The following is a 21,049-nucleotide window of genomic DNA, read 5'->3' as shown; positions in this document are numbered from 1 at the left end:
TTATCTGTGCCTCAGTTATCTCATCTGTAAAATGGGGATGGAGACTTTGAGCCCCACGTGGACAGGGACCGTGTCCAACCCAATTTGCTTGCATCCACCCCAGAACTTAGTACAATACCTGGCACATAAAAAATGCTTAACAAATACCATAGTTATTATTATTATTACTGTTTATAAAACCAGCTGGTTGTTGGTTTTATATATATGTTTTTATATATGTGCACACCCAGCTCAACAAATGTTAGCTTAATTTATAAAAAAAACCTCTCTTCAGATGCTCTTTCTCTCTGCTAGCATGGTGCTTATCTTATCTCTGTTTTAATTAGCTTGAAATCTTATTTCAATATTATTTGGCCTCTTTGCTGGGTTTTCTAATCATCGGTTTTTCAATCGACTTTTAATTCCTCATTAATTAGACGAGTGTAGTTGTGAGCTCTGAACTACACATATTGATTACTCATACTGGCCTTTTTTGCCACATTATCCAGGAGCTTTGGGGAAAGAGGGAGAAAGCACTAAATCAACCACTGGTATTCATTGAGTGCTTACTATGTGCAGAGCACCAGACTAAGCACTTGGGAGAGTTTCAAAAAACAGAGTTGGGAGATATGATTACTGCCCACAAAGAGCTGTCCAATATGGCCCCAAATTCCAAATACCACTGGGAATGTACAGTCGACTGTCCTTTGTACTCTAAGAAGACGTCACTGACAATGAAGTGTACCCATGAGCGTCTGTGTGACTAGAAAGGACAGTGGGGAACCAGAGTACTAGCTGCACTGTAAACACACATAAAGGTTGATCCTTGTTGTGCTGAAATAATATTTGTTGCTTGCAGTTCCTAGTGGTGTTTTTACTTTTGCTTCCTTGTTTCACGACTGTTATGGAGCATCAGTTCCAACAGAGCCAGTCCTCTCCCGGCTGTAGTGAGCTAAGCTGTCTAGTGACTACATGGAGTACAGGTCTAGCAGTCAAAAAGAAGTTTAGACAGCTTTATTATTATTATTATTAATGATAATAATAATAATAATAATGGTATTTGTTAAATACTTACTACGTCCCAGGCACTGTCCTAAGCGCTGGGGTAGATACAAGATAATCCAGTAGGACACAGTCGGCGCCCGACATGGGACTCCCAGTCTTAAACCCCAATTTAAAGATGAGGGAACTGAGGCACAGAGAAGTGAACTGACTTGCCCAAGGTGATACAGCGGACAGGTGGTAGAGTCAGGATTAGAACCCAGGTCCTTCTGACTCCCAGGCCTGTGCTCTATCTACTAGGCCATGCGGCTTCTCTTGACAGACCTTGAATTTGGTCTGGAGCCTGAGACGTTGAGCCACCACATTATGACAGTCTCCCACAAGACATGTTGGCTTTCTCAATATCATTTTCTACTTCCTTGTCTATTGTTGCACTGTGATTCAATGTGTGCTGCCTAGGTAACATAATTCTGTGACACAGTTCAGTTTTGTGCTGCAATATGGACTGCATGATATCAGGCTCCAGGCTAAAGTAAAAGTATTCAGAGCTGTAGTGTTGTCCAACCTTTTCTAAAGCTGCAAGACCTGGACCCTACTCAGGCACCACATCTGACTCCTTGGGCAGTTCCAAAGGCACCAATAATGGGCCCCACTACATAACCAATGGGAAGTTAGGATCACAAAACAATCAAGTTCTGAAATCTAGCCTCCTAGCACCAAAGCTCTGCTGATCTTGGCACATCCACAATAGGTGGGACATGGGAAGCAAATGAACAACAGCAGGTCAGACACACAACTGCTGTATGGAGAGTTGAAATTGGGAACGGCAGGAAACAAAGAGGAAAAGTTTAAAGGACACAGTAAAAAAACCTTAGAAAATGCTGCATCCTAGCTGAAAACTGGGTGTCAGCTGCAGAGGACGGAGTGTCAAAATATACTACTACTGAGAAAAGAGTGGCCCTTTTTGAGCCAAAACTTCATAGGAAATGGAACAAGGAGACAAAGAGAAAACATATCTAGGTGCTTCAAATCTCAAACATGGCAACACTACAAGGAACTGCACAATAAGACCATGATTGAGACTCTTGCATTTGCCTTTTCAGTCTCTCACACGGTCAGAGATGAATATCACCATCCAATGGGTCTTCTTTGAATACAAAGGAGAACTAAGTATATGTTTGGTTGTACACAGAACTTAAAAATCAGATTGACACCACAAATCCCAAATCCAGATCTGGGAAGGCCCTACTGTAGAAAACAGGGATGGGACTGGGAACCCAGGCATCCTGGGGTGTGTTCCATTGGAGCACTGCATTCCCGGCCCAGAGGGGAAGCAGGGGCTTGCCTGGCTGACGTTTTTGAGAAGATGGTCATGTAACTGACCAAACTCATCTGAAGAGAGGAGAGGGGAGTTTGTGAATTCAAAAAAATTCAAAGCTCCCTTCTCATGGAACGGTAATTGCCAGCAAACCAGAACTGAGTTTGGAACCTAGACATTTCACAACTCGGCTTCCTGAAACACCAGAGCCCAGGGAGCTTAGGTTGTTTGCGGGGCAAGATGGAGAGGGTGGCTGAATCAGCCAAGAAGCTCTCCCTGCATCCATCACTCCAGAACCCATCTCACTAATGACATAGGAATTTGAGAACAGCAAGCCAGGGTAGTACATCCCACCAAATGGCCTCATCTGCAGTTACAAGTTTAACAGTGACATAACAGGAGTCATTAGTCTTCCAACATGACGAAGAGGGGAGTTGCATTCCCTGACCTGCTTTCACTTACTCAGAATGGTTTTCCCAGCGACAAGACGCAGGGCCACTTTTTTCAAAGTGGAACCAATGCACGGCCATTAGATATTTGGTACTAGTTTTCATCCTCTTCTAACTCAGGTTACACACTCTCTCTCTTCAGAAATCCCCTCCAGGTCATTGTCAATCCTTCCCAAATCCCCAAAGGAGAGGAAAAAGCTCAGCCAGCAGTACCCCAGCCACAAACCTGCTTCAGCTGATAGCAATGAGGTCCTGGCCTGGCAGACCTATATCTTAATCCAGTCCCTCCTAGTTATTTTAACCATTTGGGTCTCAGTTACCTCATCTGTTTTAAGGGAATGTTTCTTCCCATCTTGCCTCTCACTGAGCTGTGATTCTGGAAACCAGATACCTCTCGAGGGCTCAATGTTGAATAGTTATAAGAATGGAAAGAGAAAATGCTATTCTTACCAAAGAGAACTGGGAAACCCTGTGGGTTATTTAAAAATACAGACCATCACAAGGACTAGCCAAACAGTAATAAGACATCAGCAGCAGCAGCAGCAGCAGCATGACCTAATAGAGTACATGCTCAGAGTCATAACGACCTGGGTTCTAATCCTGTTCCACCACTTGTTGGCTGTATGACCTTGGGCAAATTCCTTCACTACTTTGTGCTTCATTTACCTCATCTGTAAAATGGGAATTAAGCCTGTGAGCCCCATGTCTCATCTGATTAGTTTGAATCTACCCCAGTGCTTAGTACGGTGCCTGGCATATAGTAAGTGCCTAACAAATAGTATTTAAAAAAAGAGAGAGAGAAAATATGATTATCTCCAAGGAAAATCGGAAGAATGAACTCTGGAAAGTTAAAAAAGAAGGTAGGCTAATCCAAGACACTGAGTTATTCTTTCACGTTACATACTCGAAACCTGTTTTTAGTAGTAGTAATAATGATATTTATTAAGCCCTTACTGTGTGTGGAGCATTATACTAAGCACTGGGAAAGAGCACAGAGGTGGGCCCAGTCCCTTAAAGGGCCCAGAATTTCGGAAGTCTAGGCAATTCTGTCCTGCTATACACCAGCCACTGCATGCTGCCAATCCACTTCATGCCCTCTTTAGGCACTGCTGACTAGCTGGGCCAGAGTATGGCTGGCAGACTTGGCCAGGTGGGGATGGATAGGGTGCTGCACTTCTTGGTGCAGCCCTAAAGCAACATGGGAGGGCCTACCCTTCACATTCCTTGGCGATGACCAGCAGAGGTTTGAGCAAGCCAGACAGCAGCAGCCAAGCCCACCTAACCTGGTCCTAATGTCAGCCGAATCCCACCCCAGTAACGTCCAAATCTGATCGAACTAAAAGGAAACCTGAACCCCACTTCCTGGGCATGGAGGCTGCTCTTGTATGCTCTGTGTTTCTATGTATATATGATTTTTCTCCTGAGCTGCTAGGACTTTCAGTTGCAGAAAGTTACTGGAATATGGGGTGAGAGAGCCAGGACCCTAGAGACTCTGTATCCTCAAAGGTTTTGAAAGACTGGCTGAGTAATTCAGCATACTTCAAAGGCAAGAAGCTCAGCACTGTTTGAAGGAAAACCAGATGCTTATGAAAGGAAAGAAAGGAATTCATCTAATGTGAATGTGAATTAGAGAAGCAGTGTGGACTAGTGGAAAGAGCTCAGGCCTGAAAGTCAGAGGCCCTGAGTTTTAACCCTGGCTCTGCCACTTGTCTGCTGTGTGACCTTGGGCAAGTCACTTAACTTCTTTCAGTCTCAGTTACCTCATCTGTAAAAGGGGGTTAAGACTGTGAGACCCAGGTGGGATATGGATGGTGTCCAACCTGATTAACTTGCATCTACCCCAGCACTTAGAACAGTGTCTGGGATAAAGGATGATTAAATGATTAAATATTAAATATGATTAAAAAAAGAAGAGTGAAATGGAAAAAGAGTTGAAGTTTGGAAATGACGAAATCTAAGGCTGACACTCTGAATGGTCAACAATTTTTACTGGTATGTTTCCACTTCAAACATTTTAATTTTTTAAAAAATGTTGAGTTAAATTTAAATTACAATAAAATAAAATGGGTGTGGCTTTCCAAATTCCTTATTGGCTGCTATTAGGGTAATACATGATATGGCCATTTTTAGTCTTCTAATTGAGGTGGGAATAAAATGCACATTTAATTGACAGGCAGGGGGAATACTCAAGAATGCAGTGGCTGACGCTGTCAAGGATCCAAAGCCAAAAGAATCCTACTTCCAGAAGGCTTTGTGGTTGGAAGGTAGGGAGAGTAGATAGAGTGAAAGGAGTCATATTTGGTCAGAAGAAACTAAAGATAGAAGGTAGCCTGTGTATTGTTAGAATTGGCACCAAAATACACAGCTTCTCTAATGAGACACCTGTAGCCCAGGTCAGACGTGGGACATGAACTCAGAACGAGACTGAAGCTCACAGAAGAGTTAGCGCCTATCTCAGTTAACAACCTGCCTATTCCCCATCTACAATGCCTGGATCTACTGAAACCTGTGAGAGGGGAGGTTCTCGTCTCTCTCCCCCTCTAGACGGTAATCTCGTTGTGGGCAGAGAATATATCTGTTATATTGTTATACCGTACTCTCCCAAGCGCTTATTTCAGTGCTCTGCACATAGTAAGCATTCAATAAATAAAAATATTGATTGATTGAGTTCAGAGGATGATCCAAGCACACCTCCAATGCAGCAGCAAGAGACACCTCTGAGATGGCAGTGCCTGTGGCTTCAACCTTACCTCCATGCGAGCTTTGTAAAAATCCACATCATGCAGTTTCTCTTTACACCTGATCAGCTCAGTCTCCAGCTTCTCCACTCGGTTTGCTTTCTCCCTCAAGGAATCCAGTTCGTCACGATAGGCCCGGGCAGACCGGGCATCAGCTGCAAGGTGGACATTCTGGGCCGGCAGAGGAGGAGAGAGTTAAACCAAAATGTGTAGGGGGGATTCAGGCCAGGCATTTTGTAGTTTTCATTTTTTTTCTCCAAGAAATGGAAATCTAGAAAGGGCTTCCAAAGGCATTCCTGAGCTCTAGGCATTCTTTATTTAAATTCAAACAAAGTAACAGTTATTGAACTAATTATGCACCTTAGCAGTTCCTAGAGGGTAAGACACTGAAGGGAACAACATGAGTAGGGTGGGGACAGAGTTCTTGAAAGCTGTGGCTTGCCACACTAGTGGCACAAAAAACACCCCAGGTGAAATGTGAAAGACCTTTTCCTGATCACCGGTGGACCCTAGGTACCCACCAAAAGCAAATATACTCAAGAAAGAATTAAGGGTGCTGAGCCTTGAGGCTCAGGTCTGTTCTCACTCAACCAGAAACTCATGTTGACCCACTCCAGAATATCGTGCTTTTTATTTTCCAGTACACCTAACAACATTGGGTTTACACTTAGACATTCCTAAGTCAAGCAAAGACTGTTTCAGTTTAACAAATATACAGATTATCAAATGCAAAAACACACCCTGTTGAAATTTGCTTGATGCAGAAGAGGTGACTGTGGCTTTTATCGAATTTGATTTCAGAGGGATGAACAAATGTAAGGGCATAGGGGATTTAGGTGTTTTTTTCAGAAGCCGCTCTCTAGAGGAAGCATCCTTCATCCTCTCAACCACTTTTAAAAATGGACATACCAAATCTCTCCTTCCTCTTACCTCCTGCTTGATTTTCTGCAGTTCCAGTATTAGTTGTTCACCTTCATGCCTTGTGTCCACAAGCTGCTCCGATTTCTCTTCCCTGAGGTGTTGGGGATACATTAGGAAGACCTCAATTAGATGTGTCAATAAAAACTGGGCAAATGGTTGGCCAGTTTTTACAGAGATGTGAATTATGCCCATAGGACAAAGGGAAGAGAGGATGGGATTCTGGACACCTCTGACTATAAAATGTGCTTCAATACACAATGTAAAAGCCCTTCTAGGTCTACCTGTTGTTTTACTGATTTCACCCTTGCCAAGTGTAACAAGCTCATAGCTGTGACCTCCAGGCTGGGAATAGATTGATTTTCAATGGTAACCATGATGTGGCCACAAAGACATGGCCTCAAGCCCTTTTCCAAGGACATGAAAGTGTCGGTTTGGATTAGCAGCCAGAGGGCTTGTGGGAGAGAGCTGTGGAAAAAGCACAACCTAGGAGTCAGAAGACCTGGGTTATAATCCCAGGTCGCCACCTGCCTGCAGTGTGGCCTTAAGAAAGTCACTTAACTTCTCTAGGCCTGTTTCCTCATCTGTGAAATGGGGATTCAAATGGGGATTCCCTCTCCCTTAAGTATGAGCCTCATGTGGGACATGAACTGTAGCTGATTGCATTGTATCTACCCTACTTGCTTATTATAGTACTTGGCCCATAATAAGTGCTTAACAAATACCACAATTAATATTATCATCACCATAAATCCAACATGTGCAGAGAGGGGAGGAAAAGTCTATAAAGACTAGGAAGGGCAGATCATTTTTATGGAAGACCAATAATCCAAAGACAACAGTTGGCATTTCCTTGGGGCCTGATGGGTTCACTGGAGACTTACAGTTCCTGTCGGAGCCTCCTTAGTTTGGCCTTGGTGTCTGCCAGCTCTACAGCCAAGTGCTGCTTGTCCTCACTGGAGAGGCTGCTCGTTGGGCTGGGGGTGGAGTCTGCACTGGAGGAGACTACAGGGCTGAGCGGCTGCTGGGACTGCAGATAGTCCCTTTCTTGAGTGAGATCCACTATCAGCTAGAGAGAGAAAAAAGACAATGTCACTGACAGCAAAGCCCACAGCAATCTCTCCCCTCATCATCAACAACGGTATTTATCGAGCACTTACTATATGCACAGCCTTATACTAAGTGCTTGGGAAAACAGATTTGGCAGACACATGTTGGCAGTCACTTTGCCTGCTTACAATGAACTCACAGTCCAGAGGGGGAGGCAGCCAGTAATATAAACAATGTATCATATATAATTTGAAGAGATGCACATAAGTGCTTTGGGGTTGAGGGTGCGGTGAACATCAAATTCATTCAATCGTATTTCATTCAATCATATTTATTGAATGCTTACTGTGTGCAGAGTACTGTCAAATGTCCAAAGTCATATATCCAACTGCAGAAATGCCACAGAAGGGAGAGGGAGCTGAGGAAAAGAGGGCTTAATAAAGGAATGCCTCTTGGAGGAGAAGTGACCTTAATAAGCCTTTGAAAGTAGGGAGAGTGGTGGTTTGACATATATGGAGAGGGAGAGAGTTCCAAGTCAGAGGGAGGATGTGGGAAAGGGGTCGATGAGATATATGACATCAGGGCACAGTGAGTAAGCTGGAGCTAAAGGAGCAAAGTATGTGGACTGGGCTGTTGTAGGAGATGCCACAAATGTTGCTACAAACTACTTCATCAGATCTTAAAAAAAAATCCCAAAAAACCTAACTACAGTTTGAGAGAGAAAATGAATGACACATGTATAGACAAAAGAAGGGGTTTAAACTGGAATGTTTAAAAAGCAACTCATCCCCCAAATAAAAACTTTACATACTTTATAGTGCTCTGCCCACGGGTGCTGTCAACAACCAGAACTCAATTAGCTAGAGAAGAGTGGCCAATGGAAAGCAGGTGGAAGGGGAAAAATTGTCAATGAGTCATACTCCCAACAACTTTAGCAATTTAATTTCCAGTCATGGGAAATTGTGTTTGAAATTCTCATTCTCTGCTCAAACTTAAATAGGACAAAAGAAGAGACTCATAAGCCTAATCCAATGCAAAAATTATATCAGTTACCAAATTATTTCAAAAGCAAGACAACTCAGTACTAAAGAGGATCTCCTTCAAACCAAAGTTTTAAGATAGGGGAAAAAAATGTTTCACAGTAGACAATCAAAATCAAATTAATATTTGGCATTGAGATTCTTTTTTGAGTGGACACAAAATGCTACAGCTTAAATTTTCTCTACTCCATCAGCTTCTCAGATTTCAACATCACTCCCCCTACTCACTTTTCAGTTTTCTTCTTTGTCACTGTATTTAGCTCTCACAGGCAGCCACTCCAGATTCTCAGAAACACAAATCCACTCAGTAACCATGACACATGCACCCAAACATTCTTACAATACCTCCTCTGGCAGTCTTGAATGGCCCCACCTCCAGAACCTCTAAAAGCCACATTCACTCAAACACACACACAAGAATGCACACATATTCACATGAGGACAATACTGACACATTTCTCTTTTGGAGTAAAAAAGACTGTACTATGACTCCTTAGCTAAGATTCATCCACAGTAAACAGTCTGAATCTGTGCCCAATAATGGCACCCCACAGGTTTTCCTAATAGGGCAACAGCTCCCTCCTGGCTCTTGAGGAAATCCACCCTTGCTTTATGCAGACACTCAAAGACTCTAAATTCGGGACAGGACACAGGCCAGCCAACTTGGGGTAGAAAGAGCAGGCTGACACTTTAGATTTCCAATGATCTGTTCCATGGATTCTCAAAGCACATGACACTGAAACAGTATTTGCTTGGGATGTTGTTTTCAAGTAAACCTTTGTTTCCCAGAACTAAAAAAATAAAATAAAGCATCTTGGTTTGGGAACACATGGTGATATTTATGCTGTTATTTCATCTGGGAACATGAAATAACAACTGGAAACAACATAGACTGTGAGCCCCATGTGGGACAGGTACTGTGTCCAAACTGATTACACTGAATCTACCCTACTGTTTAAAACAGTGCTTGGCACAGAGTAAATACTTAACAAATACCATAATTATTGCTACTATTATCAGATGGAGACAAGGCCCCCTCTAAATCCCCTCTAAACTGCAAGCTCGTTGTGGTCAGGGAATCTGTCTACCAACTCTGTTACATAGTACTCTAATGCTTAGTACAGTTCTCTGCACACAGTAAGTGCTCAAAAAATACGATTGATTGATAGATTGATTGATAAGGTAACAGGGATTCAGAGGGCAGGGTGTAGTTTGTCTGTTGTGCAGTAGCACCGGCTGAGGTTCTTACTGCATCCATACCTCTGTGCACTCATCCCTCTCATCAATGAGCCTTTTAAGGTGAAACACCATGTTCCTTGAGAGGGCCTCCAGCTCCTCCGGGGCCATTTCTGGGAGCTCCAACCACTGCAGGTCGAACACATTCTCCTGGTTGTGGGTCACCTGCAAAAATACAACAGACCACAAGTTCTCAGGGTGGCCTTGGGGTTTCACAAAATGCCAGAGTTTGGTGTGGGCACGTAGACTTGGGTTAAATGTCCAAGTAGGAAAATTCTTATGATCACTCCATCAGAATGCTGGAGGCTAGACTGCCATCTGATGCAGAAACAGTGTGGCCTAGTGGAAAGAGGGCCTGGGTACTAATCCCAGCTCTGCCACATACCTCCTGTGTGATCTTGGCCAAACCACTTAACTTCTCTGGGCCTCAATTCCATCAACTGCAAAATAGAAATTCAATACCTGTTCCCCTTCCTACTTAGACGGTGAGCTCCATGTGGGACCAGGCACCTGGTAAGTGCTTACCAAATACCACTATTATTATTATTTGACCTTAAGTCTGCCCTGAAGCCCACAGGGTTTTGTTTAGGTGGCCATTACTTCTATCACTGCAGCAGTCTATAGCTTTTTCCATCTTAGCAATAGCCCAGTCCACCCTCCCTTCTGCACTGCCTACGAACTTGAATCTACATGCCTTGAACAGTTGATATTCACCCCACCTCCAGCCCCATAGCCTTATCCTCTGTCATTGCCCCATCTATAATTTATTTTAATGTCTGTCTCCTCTTCTAGACTGTAGGCTCCTAGGGGGCAGAGAACATATCTACCAACTCTGCTATATTGCACTCTCCCATGAGCTTAGTACAGTGCTCTGCACAAAGCCCTCAATAAATACAACTGATTGTAAAATGTCTACCAACTCTAACTGTATCGTACTCTCCCAAGTGCTTAGTACAAGCCTTTGCTCAAAGTACACATTCAATAAATATCACTGGTGGCTTGATTATGGCCTTTTCCATTCTCAGTACATTACCGGGTGGCACCAGAAATAGCTATTTCTCTGAAACTTGGATGTTCAGCTGAACAGTACCACTAGGACCCTGAAGACTAACTGTCTGGAGGTGAACCAGTTGGGAATCTGACAGATCAGCACATAGACATGTAGACACAGGCACAATAGTGATGGTCAGTGGCAGAGCTCGTAAGAGGACACACAAAAGTTTCATCATGTCACAAGATCAGGCAACAGCACTCGAAGGTCTTTTTCTGTTTGCACCCCAAAATGGCAGTTCATTTTCTTTCCCTTGCCACTCAAAGAAAAAGGGAAAAAAATTTCAATGAATATTCAAAAGCAGGATGACTTCACTAGATTACATTTTAGATGGCTGTAAATCAAATTCTGAGCACAAACCACTTGACAGTATCACTTTTAAAACCTTTCAATTTGAGTCTATATTAGGCAAAGAGAAGGAAATAAAAGGAAAGTTGATTATAGGATTCATTTTCCTTTTGTTTTACCTAGAGTGTAGCCTATTTTACAAACAATGATTTCTTTATTGGCTACCATACAAGATTCATAAAAATAATTCCACGTTGATACGAGAAACAGCATGGCGTAGTGGATAGAACATTGGCCTGGGAGTCAGAAGATCACGGGTTCTAATCCCAGATCTGCCACTTGTCTGCTGTGTGACCTTGGGACAGTCACTTCACTTCTCTGTGCCTCAGTTACCTCCTCTGAAAAATGAAGATTGAGACTGTGAGCCACACAGAGAACAAGACTGTTTCCAACCCTATTTGCTTGTATCTACCCTAGTGCTTAGTACAGTGCCTGGCACATAGTAAACATTCAAATGCCTTTATTATTACTTTTATTACTATACTGACTTTAAATTTAACATTAACAAGTGATGAGAGGTCAGAAAACCTATTGGTAGTTTATCCCTTAATAAAGCATTCCAGAGCAATCATTCAACCAGCAGTATTTACTGAGTGTTTACTATGTGTTGAGCACTGTAATAAGCACATGTGAGAACGCAATCCCCTCCCTCCTCCGCAAAGTTTTCAGAAGCACACACATCTTCAAATCAAAATCAGAGTAACAAACCCTACCTCTTGAATGTGTGCGACAATCCCAGCTTGGGTCTCAATATCCAGTTGCTTGATTCTTTCAATAAACTCCTCTTTTCTTTCACACTGGAAATGAGTTATACAGGTTAATGGATCAAATTCTGCTGGCAAAATTAAGAGGTGAACCTAGATAAGGAATGTTTAATAAACCACCCACTGAGATGAAAATTGCCCCTCTCTCCTTCACTGGGAAAGATCACCAACCCACCCCAGTCCCAAACAAGCTTCCTGGAAGTTAAAATGTTTGTAGGCTGGGCTAGGTAGTACTTGGGAGCTGCATGGGAAGCTGTTTAAAGCAACGGCAGCCCCACAAATGGCAGGGAGCTCCTACAACTCTGAGCTTCTTCTTAGAGTCTGGGCTGCTCTCCCCAACCCTGTGGCACATTCTTCACAGGCTCTCTTCTCCTCCCCTCCAAATCACTTCTCTGTGCCACAGTTAACTCATCTGTAAAATGGGGATTAAGACTGTGAGCCCCATGTGGGACAGGGACTGGGTCCAACCTAACTTGTATCTACTTTAGGGCTTAGAACAGTGCTTGGCACAAAGTAAGTGCTTAATACATAACACAATTATTATTATTATTGTTATTAATATTATTACTAGGGTTCCACGGGGATTGGTCACTGCTGATTTCCATAGAGTGGGCTATCTCATGGCATAGCTCATTAGGGGCACTAACTGACTACTCCCACTCTGCCCCTATCCAAAATCCCACTTCCTAACAGCTCTATTCGGAAGGCAGTTGGGGGTACTTTATTCCAACACCCCAGAGAGGACCGTTAACTAATTAAGCACAATCCCATGGTGCGTGAAGAATGTCAGGGACACATACAGGGCCAAGCACAGTACAATGCCCTCCACCTGCCAGCTCCATCCTACTGGGAGGTTGGAAATCCCCAAACACTTACAATAGCATAAGCAAGTATTCTCCTCAACCCAAAGTAAACAGAAAGAATACTGTAAGCAGGAAAGGAGCAAGGAACTTGTTCCAGGACCCAGGGATTTTAGCCACTGCCATTCAGGGCAGAAACTAAGAAGCTCTAGTCCAAAGCTGTGACACTGACTGTACCTTACATCCCGAAGGTGGGGAGAGTTAAAAAAAAAAATACACCCCCAAATGGGGTTCATTAGAAATATGCTTTAAACCTGGACGTTCCCACCTGCCAGTAGATAAGGCACAAGCAATAGTTTAGGGAGACACTGTAGGATGGGCAGCAAAGCCCATTTGCCAAGTTCACTTTCCTTATTATATGATCTGCCCCACCAGTGAATTTCTATTACACTGAAGAAATCCACAGATTAACAAATCCATCGTGGTTCCCGAAAATGTAGTTTTTTGAACTTGTGGTTAGCACCCCTGCCCCCCCCCACCCCCTCGCCCCATGCAGCTTTCCCCATGGGGTCCATGGGCCTCACAAAGGAAGTTAACCCACCTGAACAGCACAGCCCAGTACCAACAGCAGCACCTTCTTAATTTCATCCATACTCTTACCTGATCAAAGGAAAAAGCAGCCTGTTAGAATCAGTCCAAACGTATGGTACTCCAGGGTCGCAAATCTTGTTTGTTTTTCAAAAATACATTTTTCTACACTCTGTATGGAAGCACTACAGTTTAACAAAATAAGACTGCATCCCTCAGAAATGACAGATTAGGGGCATAGAATGGGATTTCAGCATAATCTTCCATCTTGACCTTATAACATTTCAGTACAAATGGTGGTAAAATGTTATTCTGGGCAATGAAAGCCACCTGGGATCAAGATAGCTTTTAGCCAAAATGTTTCACCCCACTGAACAGTTTACAGTGAATCGATCAATTACTGATATTTATTGAGTGCTTATTGTGCACAGAGCACTGTACCAAGCACTTGAGAAAGTACAACACAACAGAGTTGGTAGACATGGTCCCTTGCCCACAAAGATCTTACAGTCTATAGTGGGAGACATATAAATTACAGATAGGGGAAATAGTAAAGGATATTTACAATAATCAATTAATGGTATTTATTGAGTGTTTAAAGTGTGCAGAGCACTGTACTATGAACCTGGAAGAGTACAATATAACAGAGATGGCAGATAAGTTCCCTGCCCACATGGGTTTACAGTCTAGAGTCGGGGGACAGACATTAAAATAGATGTTATGGATATGAACATTAAGTGTTGTGGGGCTGAGGGTATCAAAGTGCTTCAGACCCCTTATGCCAAATGCTTAGTTGACACAGTGAATAAGTTCTCTCGAGTAAGTTGGGGCCTCCTTAAAGATGACAAACTAATAAATACTGTTTGAGAAGCAGGCAAAACTTCTAGATTTAATAATTTGGAAAGTATTACTGGATTTAATTTTGAAAATTGTGAATCATTTGGTGACAATGTATAGACATGGCATAGAGCCTAATACCAGAGTAGTGTGATTTCAGTATAAACCAATCTCCTACTTGGCGCTTGAATAATAACCAAATTCCAAATGAAGCCACTAGTCTGATAAATGAATGTTGATTCATCACACTGGATTACAAAGGAAAATTTCCTTTCACTTGAGGGCATTTTTTCAAGGAATACAGGGAACAGAAATCAAGTACTCCCAGTTGATATATGGAAATAAATCTTAGTAAAATTTCAGTTGCACACCCAATGGCCAGTTACACTCATATTTTTTTTGTAATCACAAGGATGGAGCTGGGTGGAGAGAGGGAGAGGAAGTCAAGATATTATTAATAAAATAAACAAATTGGCCTTGCAAACAGTTTTTTTTAAATCCTTAGCACCCTCTAGTCTCCTCTCTTCCTCCCCTTTTTAAAAATGTGGCATTTGTTAAGCGCTTACTATGTGTCGAGCACTGTTCTAAGCATTGGGGAAGATAGAACTTAATCAGGTGAGACATAGTCCCTGTCCCACATAGGGCTCACAGTCAAGTAGGAGGGAGAATAGGTACTGAATCCTCATTTTGCAGTTGAGGAAAGCAAGGCATAGAGAAGTTAATGACTTGTCCACAGTCACACAGCAGGCAAGTGGCAGAGCTGGGATTAGAACCCAGGTCCCCTAGCTCCAAGGGCTGTGCTTTATCCACCAGGCCACGTTGCTTCCCTGCTCCCTTACTCACAATCCATTAGACTGTATGCTCTTTGAAGGCAAGGATCATGTCTCCTAACACTTGTATAGTACTCTGCAGATAGTTGGCTCTCAATAAATGCCACTGACTCACTGTCTGGCAGTAAAACTGGCACCAGCCTCTCCAGGTTTGGATGCCTCTTTCCCCCTTCTAGCCAAACTCCCTTGCATTCCACTACTCCTCCTGACACTAGGCCCCCAAGAATTGAGAAGCAGCTTGGCTCAGTGGAAAGAGCCCGGGCTTGAGAGTCAAAGGTCATGGGTTCTAATCCTAACTCTGCCACTTGTCTGCTGTGTGACTTTGGGCAAGTCACTTCACTTCTCTGTGTCTCAGTTACCCTATCTAAAATGGGGAATAAGAACTGTGAGCCCCATGTGGGACAACCTGATGACCTTGAATCTACCCCAGTGCTTAGAACAGTGCTTGGCACATAGTAAGCGCTTAACAAATACCAACATTATTGTTGTTAATATTATTATTATTAATACAAACCCATCTGAAGCAAATTTACTCAGAGTTCTGCACAAGCATAAATTTCCAACAAAGCAAACAAAAAAAGAATCAGAAGGGAGAAGTGGCATATATTACATGTGTTATTAGTCTTGCTGCCTGAGTTCTTTAAAGAAGCAGCATGGCTTCGTTGAAAGAGCACAGGCTTGGGAGTCAGAGGTTGGGGGTTCTAATCCCAGATCCGCCACTGTCAGCTGTGTGACTTTGGGCAAGTCATTTAGTTTCTCTGTACCTCAGTTACCTCATCTGGAAAATGGGGATTAAGACTGTGAGCCCCACGTGGGACAACTTGATAACCTTGTGTCTACCCCAGTATTTAGAACAGTGCTTAGCACATAGTAAGTGCTTAACAGATACCATCATCATCATTATTATTATTATTTTAGGGTGTGTGTGTATGTGAGAGAGACACATACACAAACACACACACAGTGACAGTATCAATTACCATCACTCTAAATTTCACTTTTCAAGTTACTGTTACCGACACCTATCCAAGTCTTCTCTGGCGCTAATAGCTCTAAGACCAAGAAACCCTCCTGGGAGCCTCACTTGAAGAAGAAGATTTGATTAAGCTGCACATTTTACCAAGGAGCTTGGCCACTTTTATGCATCAGGAGGTTTGAAGTGACCACATCGTGTGGAAAGGGAACAAAAATAGGAAGACAAACACTCCATCTGCACACGCTGCAGGATGGGAGTGGGTCGGAAGCAGGTTGCTGAGGCAGAAGACAACAGTGGGGTGTTCTTGGAGTCCTTTCCAGCTTGTTAGAAGGCAGGGCGAGTTGGGGGTGGGAGGGGACAACAGACTTCCAGAGAGGAAACCTCAGCCAGGGCATTAGCCTGCGCTGGTCCTATGAGCCTTTGCTTCCTTTTGGAGACTAGTAAGCAAAGCCACTTGCCCAGACCCACTATTTTTTTCAACATAAAATCGGGCAAAACAGTCAGAAGGAGCTCTTACTGATGTAAATGCAAGGTTGTTAGGGAAATATGAGAGTTGACAACTTCAAAACCTCAGGGGGAATCCTGAAATCAAACATTTTAAAGGAGGCAGGGTGGGATGAGGCTGGGGAAAGAGATGAGAATCAAGGAGTAAGAGGAAGGGTTGTACTCATTTGCTCATTGTAGTGAATGGAATAACTTCCTGACACACTATATATGTACAAAAATATATGTTCTCATTTTCTCTCATTCACACTCATGCTCAGCCTCTCTCTACTTGCTACTGGGATGAATACTCACGTCTAGGAAGGTAATATATGTAACCAATTGGGATTCTCATCTCCCACCCCACACAGAGAACACACAGTGTCCTTGTAGGGTTGGGCTCACTATGATAATGTATCTGCAGGAACCAACAAGGGAGAACTGAAGTGAAATTGATTAATCCATTATGCTAACAACAATCCACAACTTCAAAGACACACTGACCTAAATTGCTAACTAGGCTGAGTTTTAACATTTTTAAACCTTGCAATCTAGAAAGGCTGATGCAACTGTCAACAATAAGTGCCCTTGGGAGAATGGCAAATAACAGTTTTTGATTTCTTTTCCCCCTGGCCAAAAGTCAGTGCTTCTCTAGATTAAGTTCGCTGTGGGCAGAGAACGCATCTACTAACTCTACTGCAGTGTACTCTCCCAAGTGCTTAGTAGAGCATTCCGCACACATAAGTGCTCAATAAATACCATTGATGGATTGATTTTATAGCTCATCTTTTGCTGTAATACATTCACAAGAGAGCACATTCCTGACTGGGCTTTGCCTGACTCTTATTAAACAGTGATTTTCCAGACCCAATCTGGGAGTGGGAGGGAAGGGTTTTAGAGAGCAAACACTTCAGCCAGCTCCCATTTTTGCTGCTCCATAATTCCTCAGAGAATGACCCAGCTTGGCCCTTAGTAGAGCACTTAGCACAGAGCTCTGCACACAGTAAGCTCTCAATATGATTGACTGACTGACCTTCCTGAAGCCCAGCAGATTCATCATCATCATCACCACCATCAATGGTATTTATTCATTCAATCGTATTTATTGAGCGCTTACTGTCTGCAGAGCACTGCAGGCAGAGAACTGTACTATGCATTTAGTACAGTACAATGAATTAGAGCTGGTAGACACTTTCCCTGCCCGCAATGAGTTTACAGTCTGGAGAGGGAGACAGACATTAATGTAAATAATTTATACCATATAATTTAAAGGTATGTCCTTAAGTACTGTGACTCAAGCAGTACAGCATTCACTCAATTGTATTTGAGCACTGTGTGCTGAGCACTATACATAGCGCTTGGGAGAGTACAATATAACAATAAACAGACACAGTGAGCTTTCTCTGTTCCCACGCCAGCTTTTACCACAGCCTGCACACTCAGATAGCTTGGAGTCGGTTCCCATTTGCCCTCTTTCCCTTTTAAAGCAGCGACACCATAGACGCCCCTGCTTGCATACAAACTTGCTCAAAGCTGTGAGAAATCCGACTTGCCTGTTTCCTTCCATCCACTCTACAGAGGCACCTAATCTCTCTCCCATTTACGCCACACCTTCTTACCCAACAGGAGCTAAATTTGGTGGCAAAACCCCATGCCTTCCTTCCTGCCCCATCCCCCTGCCCCAAACAGTCAAGACATATTTGGGGAACAATGTGGCAAGCAGGAATCCAATGCTTCTTGTCCCTAAGGAGACATCAAGAGGTTACAGCTGACCACTCCAGCAAGAGATCACCTCCTCCTTGCAATTGGCTCCAGACCAATGACCTGGAAAGTCACCGTGGAAATTGAGTTTCCAAGACAGATTCCTAGAAAAATTTGTACCATCTCCTTTCAACATCCATTTCAAACATGCCCCACAAACTCAAGAGTCTCCAAATCCAACCCCCTTTTCCCCTTATCTGTCCCAACCTCCCAATACTAGTCAGAAGGAACTTGTTCTGTTTTCATATGAACAGAATGCTCTGAAAATTACAGTCAAATTACAAAGATTCAGCTGTTGAAGGTTAACAGAGGGATGGGGGAAAGGAAGAGAGGAAAGGAAGAATGATTCAAAGTCAAAAGATGATTAAGCCAACAAAAAAGGACCTTTAACAAACAACATATCTTGACTTCTAAGACGGATGGAGCGTTGAGGTGCTCTTCTGTAGGAGGCCATGGTTGGTTTAATGTGGTTTGCTGGGAAGTTTCCCTGGGTTTGCAACCCGTCTCCAAGATGTTTAACAAACACAGTTTGGTAACTAGGCAGGGTCCATTAATAGTCATTTCATAAGCCACACATCTCAACTGCGATACCGTCCACTTCTACCCAAGCAATCACGGGCACTCTTTCACCTTATCTACTCAGACTTAGAAAGGCAAAGTGCCAGTAGACTCCTATCTTTACTATGAGGAGTATAAAAAGGAATTCCTTAAACCCAGCCAGCAGCCCAGTGCACCATGGCAGAATCCCGATTTTTCTCCTTGCAGTGAGTTTGGGTTGTTTCCCTGACCATGTCCATCTCATCAGTATGCAGGAAGAGAAATGTGATTCCTTTAAATGACAAAACGTGAATCTAATTAACACTGAACTCACCCAGAGTGGCAGGACTAGCTGGACAAAAAGGAAGTAAGTTGGGCAGAGAGAGAGGTTTTCAGGGAAGAAGAACGGAGCCCACTTCCCCAGCCTTGGAAACACAGCAACACATTTTGCAAAGAATTGTCCCGCTAACACTCTTTAAACAGTGCTTTAACTATTAGCAGTGCTAATATTGCTTTAAACAGTGCACCGGGTTCTAAAAACTTCCCCTTGGTGCCAGTGTGGACGGAAACCTTCTTGTCCACTGGGTTCTCAGGGAGATTTGTCGATTAGCTGTGAATGTCTGTGACTGTGCAGTGTATATGCAGCACAAGCAGGTTTCTATGGGCCCTGGGGATGGGCTGACCATCCTGTTGAGGACATTAAAATAGGCCTGTGTTTATTCATTGTAGCCAGGCACTGAAGGGTAGAGAGGTCAAGAAAACATGGAATGAGAAAGCCCGCACTCCAGCGCTTCTCTCCATCTTGGATCTCCTCACCATACCTCGTTCTCGCCTGTCCCGCCATCGACCCCCGGCCCACGTCATCCCCCTGGCCTGGAATGCCCTCCCTCTGCCCATCCGCCAAGGTAGCTCTCTTCCTCCCTTCAAGGCCCTGCTGAGAGCTCACCTCCTCCAGGAGGCCTTCCCAGACTGAGCCCCTTCTTTCCTCTCCCCCTCGTCCCCCTCTCCATCCCCACATCTTACCTCCTTCCCTTCCCCACAGCACCTGTATATATGGATATATGTTTGCACATATTTATTACTCTATTTATTTATTTATTTATTTTACTTGTACATATCTATTCTATTTACTTTATTTTGTTAGTATGTTTGGTTTTGATCTCTGTCTCCCCCTTTTAGACTGTGAGCCCACTGTTGGGTAGGGACTGTCTCTATATGTTGCCAACTTGTACTTCCCAAGTGCTTAGTACAGTGCTCTGCACACAGTAAGCGCTCAATAAATACGATTGATTGATTGATTAATTGATAACACATTAACATGCCAGCTCACACTCTTCACTCCTCCTCAGCTCCCTTTCTAACCCCTGGCTCATGATTCTTCCACCTCTGACCGCTTGCTCATGCTGTGCCCCTAACATGGAAATCCCTCTCCCTGTAAATCTACCAGACCACTGCTCTCCCCATTAGCCCTCCAAAATCTCACTTTCCCTAGGAAGGAATTATTTTCCCAATCAATCTGGAATACCCAAATCGGGCCACCCAACACTCACCCTTTGCATGTAGATAGGTAGGCTTATGAATATTTATTTCTCTATCTGTACATTTTATTTATTAATCTTGCACTTGAATACTCGCCTCACACCCACAGCATTTACATGCCTATCTTTATAACTTCCGGCTTTCCCAATATTCATTCATTCATTCAATCGTATTTATTGAGTGCTTACTGTGTGCAGAGCACTGTACTAAGCACTTGGGAAGTACAAGTTGGCAACATATAGAGACGGTCCCTACCCAACAATGGGCTCAATATGTAATCCAACTCTATTGTACTTTCCCATGCTTGTAGAAAAAAAGTGCTCAATAATAAAAATTGATTGCTATTTATACTACTTTTTTGATAGCATTTATTAAGCGCTTACTATGTGCAAAGCACTGTTCTAAGCACTGGGGAGGTTACAGGGTGATCAGGTTGTCCCGGGGGGGCTCACAGTCTTAATCCCCATTTTACAGATGAGGTAACTGAGGCACAGAGAAGTTAAGTGACGTGTCCAAAGTCACACAGCTGACAATTGGCAGAGCAGGTATTTGAACCCATGGCCCCTGACTCCAAAACCCATGCTCTTTCCATTGAGCCACGCTGCTTCTCTACTACTTCATGTTATACGCTTGTTCTCCCTCCTGCTTCCACTATTTATAGATACTTTTTGCCTGCCTCCCCCAAGTTAGATTGTAAACTCCCTGAAGGTGGAGAATGTGTGTCTTGCTTCTGTTGCACTCTCCCTCGTGCTTAGTACAGTGTTTGGCATTCCGTGGGCACTCAGTAAATGCCACTGACTGATGA

The 21,049-nt window shown here is 43.3% G+C and overlaps 1 protein-coding gene across 4 annotated transcripts in view; it reads right to left on the bottom strand.

Annotated features, from left to right (window-relative positions):
- Positions 1 to 21,049, bottom strand: part of CCDC88C (coiled-coil domain containing 88C) — a 177,530-nt gene that overhangs the window by 67,745 nt on the left and 88,736 nt on the right. For all 4 annotated transcript variants that reach the window (XR_005452540.1, XM_038752863.1, XM_038752873.1 and 1 more), the window contains exons 5-10: positions 13,295 to 13,353; positions 11,843 to 11,926; positions 9,755 to 9,895; positions 7,289 to 7,473; positions 6,417 to 6,498; positions 5,499 to 5,657 (exon numbers count right to left, since the gene is read on the bottom strand). Coding sequence is in view for 3 of the 4 variants with exons in the window: in XM_038752863.1 (XP_038608791.1) it covers positions 5,499 to 5,657; positions 6,417 to 6,498; positions 7,289 to 7,473; positions 9,755 to 9,895; positions 11,843 to 11,926; positions 13,295 to 13,353 (710 nt within the window). In the remaining variant the exon portion in view is untranslated. The remainder of the gene's footprint in view (positions 1 to 5,498; positions 5,658 to 6,416; positions 6,499 to 7,288; positions 7,474 to 9,754; positions 9,896 to 11,842; positions 11,927 to 13,294; positions 13,354 to 21,049) is intronic.

The sequence above is a fragment of the Tachyglossus aculeatus genome, chromosome 1 (genome assembly GCF_015852505.1).
Source record: "Tachyglossus aculeatus isolate mTacAcu1 chromosome 1, mTacAcu1.pri, whole genome shotgun sequence".
Taxonomy (NCBI): domain Eukaryota; kingdom Metazoa; phylum Chordata; class Mammalia; order Monotremata; family Tachyglossidae; genus Tachyglossus; species Tachyglossus aculeatus.
Note: the sequence above shows the minus strand (reverse complement) of the source record. Positions and strands in the feature narration are given on the sequence as shown.